At 40.0% G+C, this 13,206-nt stretch overlaps 1 protein-coding gene across 2 annotated transcripts; it reads left to right on the top strand.

The window, feature by feature from the left end:
• The first annotated feature begins 1,371 nt into the window (after nt 1-1,371).
• LOC115818657 (calphotin) lies at nt 1,372-10,685 on the top strand. 2 transcript variants are annotated; one of them, XM_030782087.1, is made up of 4 exons: nt 1,372-1,675; nt 6,457-7,488; nt 9,990-10,085; nt 10,277-10,685. In XM_030782087.1, the coding sequence occupies exons 1-4, from the start codon at nt 1,585-1,587 to the stop codon at nt 10,294-10,296; spliced, it is 1,239 nt and encodes a 412-aa protein (XP_030637947.1). In that variant the 5' UTR covers nt 1,372-1,584; the 3' UTR covers nt 10,297-10,685. The 2 variants fall into 2 exon arrangements, with proteins under 2 accessions (XP_030637947.1, XP_030637949.1); XM_030782089.1 differs by having other exon boundaries at nt 9,990-10,102.
• Nucleotides 10,686-13,206: the final 2,521 nt, after the last annotated feature.

The following is a 13,206-nucleotide window of genomic DNA, read 5'->3' as shown; positions in this document are numbered from 1 at the left end:
ACTCACAGAAATGTAGACCACTCGCAGACCACGTCATTAAAATTTCTTTTGATCCAGACAAGAGCACTCATCTTCCTTAGGAGTGTCATGACTGTAGTCTATAGAGGGTCTATATAAAGTATCCCGTATGTGGTGAATAAGGGATATTAAACTCTTTTATTACTAACAGTAGCATAGTATTACTTGTCTGAAACAGATAAAACCGAACATCATATGAAATGTAAAATGTAAACACTAACTGTAAAGTGTAAAATTATAGGCAGTAAATATTAGCTGCAGCAAGCAAGTGTACCTGTAGATGGAGCTATTACATAAACAATTGTCGTCTCGAGTGGTCTGCCAAACGTAGACCGATGTAATGACAGTAGGCCTATTTGTCCCCCGGCATTAATCGAGCCCAACTCATTGGCACTTGTTTCTCAGGCACCAGCGAACACAATTTGTTCGCACACGCAGCAGAGTGTATCCTCGAAACACCACTTATTTTAGATTTTAAGATGCACTTTAAGATTTTTTCAAACCTGAATTCTTGTGATCTCCTAATGTCCGATTTTCATTTTGCTTTGACCGGCCAGATCTGCATTTCGATGGAGCAAGAAGTTCCAATTTCTCATTCAGTGACTGCCTTGACAGTGTCTTTAAAGATCTATGTACCTCAGTAGGAGAGATGAAAGGCACACAGGGTGTGATGATTTAGCACGTTAAATCATTACATGAAGCATCAGCGCCTATGTGAGTTACGTGAGTTCCAGCGTAAAATTGTTTCGATTACCTCTTGCGGTATTAAACATGATGTTAAAGTTTTGGCCTTAACATGTCATGTATCTAAATACATAGAAATCTTACTTGGTGAGTTCATGTATAATGACAGTGACATAACAAGTAACAGTCGCTGTATATACGTCTCTAACACGCATAATTCAGTGGTTGTTTCGTTAAATTCCAGGTGCAATAAAGTGAGAAAAGTAAAATTTCTCATCACTGATATCGTCATGATGTGGACGTTGGTAGAACAAGGCACAGCCTCTCTCTGCTATGAAAAACAAATTAATAGAGAGTCACATTGTGCACTGCACACCACCAAGATAACTAATTTATGCTGCTCTTCTCAAAAAGTTCCAAATATCTTACGGCACTGAGTTTGTTAGTATGCTATTCCGTCCTACATTTTATGATTTAAACCTTGGGCTAACACATTATCTCAAATGCGCCAAATTATGTTAACACTAACATTACCACTAGGTGGGATCTCGCCTGAAACTTCAGTCTCATGTCGTGAATTGACCACGCATGCTCTTGGCACTTTTTTCGCACGCTGAGCCATGATAACAGACTACGAGAGACACAGATCCTGCATTTGTGATGAACGGGTCCTTGTAGTGTACGGCCCCCAGTTGTCTTAATAGCCTATGAATGCAGCTTGCGCTTAATGCATACACAAACAGGGGATATAATGTTGCTATATTAGAAACTTAGAAAAGTGTGGTCCAAACTTTGAAGGCACCATTTTTAAATAAATTGGGGTACTTGAAGCGAATCGTTGTGTCTTGACACTAAAAACTTAGTTTTGTCATCTCTCTAAAAATGGGGTGTTCATCGTCAAGTACCCAGACTGTCGCTCAAGAGAACCGACCAGGAACAAAACCCGAGGAGAGCAATGGGGACACCACATTTGGTGAGTCGGCACATACATTTTGTGTCTTAGAAATTGAGACGTGCAACTCTGGCTTTGCCATTCGCTGTTGAGTGCCATTGCACTCACTCATGTTTTTAACGTTCTATAGTTTCCCCAGTTTTGTATAAAAGCACACTAAACTTCGAATTTGGCTGTAACACTAGCCTAGAGTCTTCTTCTTGATCTTTTTCGGTTCAACACATCTGTATCGCAAGCGACAGAAGGACAGAGAGTTGAGCATTAACGATGTAGTCCGGTTTGGAACAGAGTGTACCTCTTTGGAAAGAGCTGCAATTTCCCGAAAAAAAACCCAGGTCTCTTTTGGTTGGTTCGGCAGCGAGTGTCACTACACCATTCTAATTTCCGCTGAGCTAACAAAGCTGTTTTGATAAAAAAAATGGCATTGTCATTTGGTTTATATTAACGCAGTCATAGAAGATAATGCAGTTATCAACATAACAGTGCCCTCAGGTATTGAGATTGTGAGTAGTGAAAAAATCCAGTGGGTAAAGAGGAGATAGGAGTCAATAGATTTTGCTTAAATAGTTATCCTGTACTTGAAATACTTTGTCATCTCACCTGTTGAATCATCTGCAACCAACTCCTGCTATAACTACAGTTTACTCTAACACGTTGATGTGATTTTACTTGAATGAAGGTTTTACAGGCTTATAGCAATCCTACACTGCTTACCACTTATATCAGTGTCTGTTTTTACTTGTGACAGAGCAGAGACGTGGATATTTTGTACTTGATGCTTACAGGTCCTGTTTTTTTGTTTTTAAATCAGTTTGCCTCATGTGGTTAAACAGTCAGTGAGCTGGTGAACTGCCTACAGGCAAAACTGTCTCACGCTTCACGCAACCTGACAGCAGTGTTTAAAATCACTTTAATCACATGCACATCAGTGCATCCATAGTGATGGCACCTAATAGTTCAATTTGCATGCTCAAACTGTCACTCACATGTCACATTGAGTGAACTTCTAGAATCATATAGCTCTTTTGGGGACAGTCATGAGAGCTGTTGAAATTTGGTCTGCATTCGTGTCTCTGATGGCACCTATGTACAAATCCACTCACACACAGAGGAGGGAAAGTGTGTTTCGTCAAGAAAAGCAAACAAGCCCTCATTGCTAACATACCATGGTGGGTGGTAAAGAAGCCTGTCTTTTCCATGTGTGGTCATGTATCAAATGTGAATTGTTGAGGGTCATTTGTTTAGTTTTGCATGTGCTTTTGTGTTCTGGACCCCTCCCCCTCTCTACTCCTCTCTCTCCACGGGCTACATATTGTCCATTCATTGGCCCTGTTGGTGGCATGGCTCCGCTCACACACCAGGCCGAACTAAGGCAGTTATGTAATGTTAAAATGTACACAGTGTGCCTGCTGCCCTCACTAACTTAGTTCCTATAGATTTGCATATTTCAATACTGAAAATCTCTTCTCTACACACTACCTTGGCATAGATAATTTCTTAATCTCAGTATGCAAGATGATATTCAGAACCACTAGCATTGGGCAGTTTACATGGTATATATGTTTGAGTTCTTTGAAGGTGGTAAGCTTTGAGATGGTATTTACCTTAAGGCTTCAGATGTCTCGGTATCATTGAGTTTAAGTAACTACAAATGAACACTGATATGTGAGATACTGTTAAAAAAAAATCAGATGGCATTTTGAAAAAGTTGAAAAACTGACACAGATGACATTCGAGCATTCAGAAGCTTGATGAACTAGTTTTAAGTGACAGTGTTCAATAAATATGACAATAGTGCCAGTTCACCACCCAAACATAATGACTTTCTTATTTGAAAACCAAAGTGATAAAAAGACAGTCTCTCTCTCTCTCTCTCTCTCTCTCTCTCTCTCTCTCTCTCTCTCTCTCTGTGTCTATATATACATATATATATATATATATATATATATAAATCTGAATCTGCCTTTGTATGAAATTAATGTTTTGTTCTCATCAGATTACATTAATGTTGATAACGTTTACGTGTTGAGGATTTGGTGGAGTTTTGAATCTGAGGCTGGTGGTGTCATGGCCTTTGTCTGTGTTCTGTGTGGTGAGAGCCATTTGGTGTCAAGGCACAGGGGTGCCTTGTCAACTGCATACACACACACACACACACACACACACACACACACAGGCATATATATTACGAGGCCTTACGTCAGTATGACAGTCCTCTGCTGTGACATGTTGTGGCATGGAGAAGAGGTGACATATTGTCTCCTGTCACTCAGCACTGTCCAGCATGACAGAATGCCCGTTCAACCCCTCCCTTGCTTCTCCTATGACTTTTTTGTTTGGCAATACTGTCATCTTTGGCCTGTCTTCACGTTGATGCATCGCCCAGAATTTGTATTCTGAGAGAAGCTTTTTTTCCTCTCTCTCTCTTTGGAGTGGTAAGCCTAACATTGAAGAATGGCTCATCCATCACCAGTCTAGTCATGTACTGTGAGGAAATTAGATTTTAGTCAAGAATGTTCAACAGACCTGTAGGCAATGCAATCCGAATAGAAGTGTGCGTGTGTTTGCCATGTGTACCATTATGTGTCTTTGTGTGCCATGCTTCAGTTAAGAGTTTTCATTCTTGAAACACCATGTGAGTGTCTGTAATATGACCCATGGGTTTTTGAAGAACCCATTTCCCTTCCCCACAGAAAGCCAACCAAACAATTTAACACATGAGTTGACAGTACTCTTATAATTATATAATAAGTTGCAGAATTGTGCCTGACGTAACTACAATGTTTTTTTTTCTCTGTATAATGATTTTTGTGTTTGTGTGTTTCATGAATTGTGTGTTATTGCCATTAAATGTTGCCGTAAAATTATTGCCATTGTAATTGCAAGCCTCTGTACCATTAACATTTATTCCATGTGTATCAGTGTGAAAGAGGACATAATTACTTGACATTCACACTGACGTAGCCTACATTATTACCGTGGTTTCTCGTTTTCTTTGTCTCATTAATGTAGGATCTCAGGAGTTGGTAAGCCTCTCGATGTGTTTTCTGTCGGTTGCCCCACTTTCATATTTTGTGCTGGGCAATCACATTCCATTCCACTCATTGCTCTTAGGCTTTGGAATGATCCCACATTCAAAATCAGGAAGCTGATGCATCAACAGAGGAAAGGCATTTAATTCGAACCTTTGGTGTCTGTAATGCGTGTAAAATGGTCAAATCGTTCATATTGTATCGCACAGTATATGCATCGTTTACTTTGTCAGTGATCTATGATAAGATTTCTTGGTGTGTTAGGTAGATGAACACACTGTTTTTGTCTCTCTGATAGCTCTTTCACCTCATTGCTTCTTTGTGATGAAGACTGTTTGCTGTCTGCATACATTAAAACCTGATCAGTTTCATACCCACGGGCCGCTTCTGGAACAAGTTCTTACAGAGTAGAAGCGTGGTTAACCTTATGTTCTGTCATGTTTTGGTAGGCTTCAAGACATAGCAGCCACATGTCTCCTGGTTGTGTGTATGCAAACCAGTGCAAGGTTTAGAAAACTTTCACTCGCATACTGTGTTTCACATATCTGAGCTTGACAGTCTCTCTTAGTGTCTATTCTATTACCCTTTAACCGTTAGGAAATTCACATTAATTTAAAGCTTTAATATCCACTTTGTCATTTTTAGCACAAATAAAGTGCCAACAGTGTGCTAGCTTGTGTTACCTTACTAATGTGTTTCTTCCAGGTCAAGGCCAGCTTTCTGATGTCAATGAAAGTACATAGTTTTTGATATATAATATTTCTTGTGATGTTTTGTTGCTGTATGCCACTTTGAACATGTTTAAGCGTACAAATCAAAGGCTTGTAAGACTGGCCATGGTGCATATTAAATTTCCATGGAAAAACTCAAAAAGCTTTGTAGATTAGTAGATTTTACCATAGTTGAACACCACAGCATGGGGTTACCTAATGCTTCAGTTTTTGTTGGATTAGCCCACTTCTACGTTTGTCAATGTGTCACTTACTAGCTGATGAACTGAAATTTGTCTACTATAGAAACCATAGGTTCTGTGCAGAGCAAATACAGGTTTTTGAGTTCAAAGTTATTCTGTAAACATTTCTCCTGAACACAACGCAAAGTTGCATTTTATCTGTTGTCTTACTTGGAATGTGAACTGCACTTGTGGTTCAGGAGGTCTGGTCACAAAATAAAGTTGTGTGCACCTGTCACTTGATTCTGTTTTCCTGAGTTGCACACAAAACCCTTATTGTATGATGAAATGTTGCAATGTTGTGTGTTGCCACGAAACATACCTTGGTCACCTTGGCAGTTGTACAAACGTTAGTTGGTTAGTTGTACTTTAACTGAAGAACAGAGTGAGGTGCAGTGAATAGAGTCACCAGGTGTAGACATATCTTAAGTCTTGATATAGGGGCCGTTAGCTTTGTCACTGATTGTAGTGCAGTGTTCTCCATGTTTGTGTTAGGTGTAAGGCCATATACACTAATGTTCCATCCTACCCTTATTTCTTACTTGATCATAGGGAACATTTACCAAAGACACTGTTGTAATAAAGCCAGTGACTTCTCATAATCATAGGGTTTACTGTCGCAGTTCGGGCAACAGTGTCTTAATCAACTGCATAAAATATCTTCACTAATAGCCCCCACTGTTTCCTCAAAGTCATACAAATCAGATGTGATGAAATAAGAATTGTCTGGGTTTGAACCACTGGATCTTTGTTGAGGAAGTTTCCTTGTCTTTTTCAGAACCTGACTCCTGTCTTTATTTGCTGTCTTTCTTTAACAGTTACCCGTAATGGCATCATTGCAGAGGATGCTGAAACCATTGCAGACCAGATGCAGCTGCCTGTTCAAAGTGCTTTACCGGATGAATTTTTGCCAGGGGCTGTTGAAGAACCTGTAGCCCAAGCTTGTGAGGCTCTGGAAAGCCTTGGAGTTGAAGAAGTTCAACCGGTTGCCGAGTCTGAGCCAGTCCCTGAGAGTGCCCCTGTTGTGGAAACTTTAGAGGACGTGGCTCCTGCACCGGTGGTAACTTCTGAGGAGGAATTGGTTGTTCCTCTGGAAGCTACAGCCCCTGAAAAAACTGTTTCCACTGAGGAAACCGTTGCTGTCAGTGGCCCAGCAGATGAAGTGACTGTAGAAGCTACAGTACCTGTGGAGGAAGTGGTTCCTGTAGAGTCTGCAGTACCTGTGGAGGAAGTGGTTCCTGTAGAGTCTGCAGTACCTGTGGAGGAAGTGGTTCCTGTAGAGTCTGCAGTACCTGTGGAGGAAGTGGTTCCTGTAGAGTCTGCAGTACCTGTGGAGGAAGTGGTTCCTGTAGAGTCTGCAGTACCTGTGGAGGAAGTGGTTCCTGTAGAAGCTAAACCCGTTGAAGAGTCAGTGGCCCCTGTAGAAGTTGTGGCCCCAGAAGAAACCATTACAAGTGAGCCTGTTGCAGAAACAGTTGCTCCAACCGTGGAGCCGGTGGTGGTGGCTGCACCTGAAGAAGTCCCTGTGGCTCCTGTTGAAGTTGCAGCTCCGACGGAAGTTGTTGCCTCAGAAGAATCAACACAAGCTGTTGTGACTGAGCCCACTTTAGCCCCTGAGTCAACCCCAAGTGCAGTGGAGGAAATCCCAGCCCCCGTGCAAGTGGAGGAAACCAGCGAGGTCCCAGAAACACCGAAAGAAGAGCCAGCTCCAAGCGTGATCCCAGAAAACACAGAGGCTCCAGTGACAACCATTTCTCCAGAGCCCGTGGTGGAGAGTGTAGCTCCACCTGAGACCTCTACTCTGCCCACTGCCACAACAGAAGCACCAGCAGCTGAGACTAAGACAGAAGGTATGTAAATCTGTGGGTAGTGCTACCTTATCATAAACGTTTGGCTCACAGATGTCACCTCACATTGTTTTTGAATACACTTGTCTTCTTTCACGAAGACAAAATGGTTGCCTCAAAGAAGTCACAAAGCTACCCTGCCCTCCAGGGTTATTGGCTGTCATTCCTGCTCACATGTTTGCTTAATTTGATACATGGGAGATGGTTGACTCCCTTAATGGCTCATTGATGTAAATTTAAACCAACAGTATGTTTGAGATCCATTTATTTCATCTGACTAATCAGGTACATGTGAAACACAAACACATATATTAAATTGAAATGACTTATATGTCTATTCTAACAACTCAAGGCAAGCACGTGACATTTGGCAGTTAGCTAAAGTGGACTGAAAGCTAGCATTTTATTTACCAAAACTCTATCAGAGATAGGTGCTAACTGTTGGTATTTGTAAGGTGAGTGAAGAACATGTTAAGATGTTATGTTTTTTCAGATTTCAAGTGACAGTTGCATTTATGAAGTTGTTTTGTCATACAGATGATTAGATGGGTTATGCTGATAATTTGACCTTTCACACTGGGCTTATATGGGCTTATATTTACGTGATGTTATGCTTAACCAATGGCTTAACCAGTTAATGCAGTGCTATACTTGGTTTGCTTTGTTAAATTCAAAAACATATATAGCTCTGGAATTCTAAAAGTAAAAATTAAACCTCACTCAATCTAGGACATGTAATAATTTAGACAAGAACTATCTGAGAAACCTGTTTCTACATCCCCTGCAAATAAAGGTTACAGTCTGTCAGCATTTCTCAAGTAGCTTCAGAATATGTTCACACAAAGCTTTCTTTTGATTGGCCTGATCTTGCTGATGCAATGAATGGATCTTGTTTTAACATTGCACAGACCAATTAATGCAGTTGAGGGGACAAAGAGCCCACAGAGCTACACGATGCCACTCTGGAGAGTGACACACTCCTCAGGTCTGCTGTGCACACAACAGTCCTTGTCATTGTCACTCTTATACACACACACACACACACACACTGTCCCATACTGAGGACCATGATAAACTTATGCTCTGTTGATTCAGATTACATAAGTTCTGTGTATCCACTGGTTAACAGCATCAGTGTGTTTATTTCTGTTTGTTTGTTTCTTTTTGAATGGCTAGGGACAGATAGTGCTGTAAATAATCAGTCATACTGTAGTTCAAGACAGACTCTCCAATAACAGCATTCGGAAGCTCTTATTCTTTCAGCGTGGTCTTACTGATCAAGGTGACCAACACATTTCTCATTACACATCACTACATGTCAGGTTAGGTTTCCTGACAAAGACACAAGCAGATATCTGTGGGGGAGAGGTAGTTTCTTTGTTAAACATCTTAACGTTTGTAGCAGATCCCTGAATCTGAAATCTGAGAGGTCAGTGGAATCTCATGGCTAAATCAAAGTAAGCAAAAGCATTCTCTGTCAGGTTTACTCTCCCTCCAGGCGCTGTGGAAAGCAGCTTTCTTTGTGAACTATGGAACAACATGAGAATACAGAGTTCTGAGTTTTGTAGTTGATCTTATTCTGACACGAACAAGATTGTAGAACTTTTTAGTTTCAAAGCCATTAATGTAGGGCACTCTAGACTGTGTAAGTATGTATGGGATAAGCAGAATTTATTGCCCCCAGGTTATTGTTTTTTGTTGTTGTTGTTGTTTTACGTGAGAATGAGTGCTTTTGGCACATCCTTTTTTTTTGTTGTTCATTTCTAAAAATTTCCTCATTTACTGATGACTTTATTCTGGTCTGATTACAACAGTGAGAGAAAAAAAAAATGCAATTCATGATTGTCTTCAAAATTAGATATGTTTGTTTTCAGCTTACACCTCATTGAAACAATCTCTTCTGTGAGTCAGGTTGCAATAAAAACAGAACGTCTTGTTAGTTTAACATTTTACGCTTTTTAAGGTATTGACACGGGACTACATTTTTGTCTCTCTATTTTTTTTTTGCCCAAAATTTGCTAGGAGAAATAGAAAGAAAGCTGTGGGCTACTGTATGTAGCCCTTCAAATTCTGAAAGAACGTACTGTACTTTTCAGGCAGTGAGGCCCCCTCAGACTTCTTCTGCTGGAGGAGTAGTACATAACTCCAGCATACGCTGACCCCCCCCCCCCCCCCACCCCTCTCAAACGCATGTAATCAAGGTCACCACACCCTGTGTACATATGAAGGCTTTAGGGGGTTATCTTTTCACTAAACCAGCTTTGCAGAAACAAGATGTTCTGCTAAAAGAGGAATTCCGGTTGTTCTGCTTTGGTTTTTGTCACCAAACTCTTTCTCATGCTAATGACTTGTCTTTTGCTTCTGACGACGTGCACATGTATCCACTGCCTTTGGAATGTCTCCTGGTTGGTTGCTACTGGGGCGGAATGCCGTGTACTTATTTCCCGTGTGTGTGTGTGTGTGTGTGTGTGTGTGTGTGTGGGGGGGGGGGGATCTGTTTCCAGGAGGCGTGGCCGAAGCCGCAGTCGTGCAGGGAGCAGGAAATGAAGAGGCCAAAGTGAAAGACCAAGCAGACCTCCCCAAGACTGAAGAGGCCCCTGGTAAATAGCATGTCCTGGTAAAACATCTTGGTATATGATATCTTAATTCATAACAGTAAAAAGAAATGATGTGATTTCATGTAAGTGACACTCATAAATGATGTTAAAGCATATAAATGATGTTAAATTGTTTTTAGAGCATCTACCCTGTCCTAATAACCTCCGTCTTGTTTTTTTTCCCTCTCTTTCAGCTGCCAGTGAGGACAAGTAAACACAACTTTCCTAATATAAATACCTTTCCTTTCATAGGAAAAGAGAGGGAGAAAGAGGAATATTACACAGAACCCAAAGATCACATAGATTAGGCAAACACACACACACACACACACTCCTACTTACCAGTAAATAGGTCTGACACTGATGTTAACTTGACCCCACGGTGCCTTCTTTGTCTTGTAAATCTAGCAGGTGTAGGATTTCCCTACATTTTGTAAATACATAAATGTTTACTAGCTGTGTTATTAATGAAAGACCAAGAAGTGCCTAACACCTTTGCACATTTTCATTTGAAGCCTTAAAATCATTGAGACAAGCCAAGGCATACTGGAGGGTATCACCACAGCAAATAAGGAGACTCTTATAGTAAGCTGAGATATCACGTCGCTGTGTGTGTGTGTGTGTGTGTGTGTGTGTGTGTGTGTGTAAAGTTGACAGTCTCAAGAGTGTCTCACATAAACCAACACTACTTAAATGTGAAAGGAAAACAAGCCAAAAAAAAAAGAAAAAAAGTAACAGCTGTGAATACAGAATGTGTTTGTGTGCTCTGCAAGATAGGTGAAGTCCAAGGATGGAAAAACTCTACATTTTCTAATGCAGTATGTTCTAAACCCTGCACATGTACAATGTCTTTTTATGTTTGTTTTTATGTAGGTAGAAAATTAAGTACTAAACAGTCTAGAGAACTTCATGAAATTTAGTTCCGGTTATCTACATTCCTATTACTACCGTTTGTTCCCTCGTGTTTTCATGGATTGATCTATGCAGAAGAAACCAAATCTAATATATGATGATCATGGTATGTTGATGTACTGGGTAATATGTTTTTTCGTTTTTATCACTTAAATTATCATCACACACACACACACACAAACCCCCCCCAAACACTGCAAGAGCGTTTGCCAGTTTCCCTGTCTATTTGTCTCCGAGCTGAGTTGTAATTAGGGGTCATGAGTGTTCTTAATGGTTGAAGACATTTTCTGAATGGTGAAAAGTGATACAGCACATCTCAAGAGAGATGACGACAAAGTGTGGGTGTGTGATTTTTAGCGGTAACTTTCAAGCTGAGGGGTTTTTTTGTTTTTTTTTGTCATTTTTATTTTCTCGATTCTTTTCCATTATTCTCACATCAAAAAGGCGTGTGCAGCGTGTGTTTGTTGTGTTCTCTCTGTGGACAGAAAACACACGAACAATGGAAAGAAAGACACAAATGAACGATCTCTCCGGAGGAGTGCTTTCTGACACACCCACATGAGGCTCTGCAGTTACCTACAGCTTTTAGAGTTACATACAACTGGTTAAAATGTGAAACGCTTTACTCTAAATTGCTCGGTCGACATTAACAATGTTTCAGTAGAACTCCTCGGGACTGTGCCGCAATAGAAGGTGATAATGTATGCTATTTTGGGGGTTGCTAGATTTCTTAATAAGACCAAGGGGTTTTGAATTCTCTTACTCTGAAAAAAAAATATATATCCTAAAAAACACACTCATCTGTAATGATTGGAATTGTCTTTTTCATACCTGCTTATTAGTGTACAGAATAAAAAACCTGTTGTTATTAATAAAAAGGAATCATCTGGTTGTTTTTTTTGTGTGTCTATGCCAGATTCGGACACTAAAACGGAATACGTTGTCCTCTCTGCTCCATGTCATCAAGGTCTTCATCAGGAGAGTATCACTTAGCTAAAACATTTAGAAGGATTAAAATACATGATGACTCACACAGCATTTTCTCACATTGTTTTATTAGCCCTGTAATATGCTCGTGAGGGAGGGAGAGAATGTTTTTCAGTTAAGCTGCATGCTTGACTGGAGCTAAGAAGAGGTGGAAACAAATGTAGATACTTTTCAGAGATGTCCACAAATACTGCTGGCTCTGAAACATGAGCCAGGGGAACACAAAACATGCCCCTGTCGTCTAGAGACAAAACTCCAAACACTGCTCATTAAGAGTTAATGAGAGAAGTGAAAGCCTTGGTTGGGGAGTGAATGGAACACCATCAGACCCCAAATGCCCTCTGATTAATGCTTTTTTAAAAGGTGCATTCCTAATTTTTTAAATCAATTTTACAGTGAATTCAATTCTGAAAAATGAAACAGAATTTTAACAGTATAGAATATCACAATATCACAGAGAGAATTCTCCAGGTATACTTGAGGCCATGGAGGACTTTTAACTTCAAATGATCAACCTCCCTGCTTAACAGTGAGATACCATTTAACTTGATCGTTTGAACCCTTGTCCTAAGACAGTTAATAGCACTCTAAAATTGTTTAAAAGGAGACCCATTTTATCAGTAAAAGCTTAAACTTTGTAGCAGAAATGTAGCTAATGCAGGCATAGCATTATACTGTATCACTGGATGAATAGTTACATCCACCATTTACAAAATAGAACAACAATTGTCAAATATTTGTCCTTAGGCTGACATCCAACTGTGGGTACATTATTTCACGTGTGCTGTGAAAAACTCCAGAACTGTTGGTTAAATCCAACGTTGCGGTGTGTACAAAAGTTCATGGCTATAAAAGCAGAGATTTTAAAATTTGTAAATCTATCACCGTTCATAAAAAATACTGCTTTTTATGTACAGAAAATTAGCACCCAAAGAAACGTGGTTTGTAAATAAATCGTGTTTCAGGCAGGTACAGTTAGGTACAGTTAAATTATTCAAAATTCAGAAAATGATTTGCCAATAAATACACTGAGTGTTTTAAGGTACTTTAAGTACATTTGGGAAACATGTGACTCTTTGGCCTCATTTTCACTCAGCTTCGATGACAAATGTTTTTCTCACAAACTTATAGTTGCGCAATTAGAGTCCACGTATGCGGTCCACGTATCTCGAAAACACGAAATATCCAAAATATTATGTGCAATTATATTCTGATTTGTAAGGAT

The sequence above is a fragment of the Chanos chanos genome, chromosome 8 (genome assembly GCF_902362185.1).
Source record: "Chanos chanos chromosome 8, fChaCha1.1, whole genome shotgun sequence".
NCBI classification, from domain to species: Eukaryota; Metazoa; Chordata; class Actinopteri; order Gonorynchiformes; family Chanidae; genus Chanos; species Chanos chanos.
Note: the sequence above shows the minus strand (reverse complement) of the source record. Positions and strands in the feature narration are given on the sequence as shown.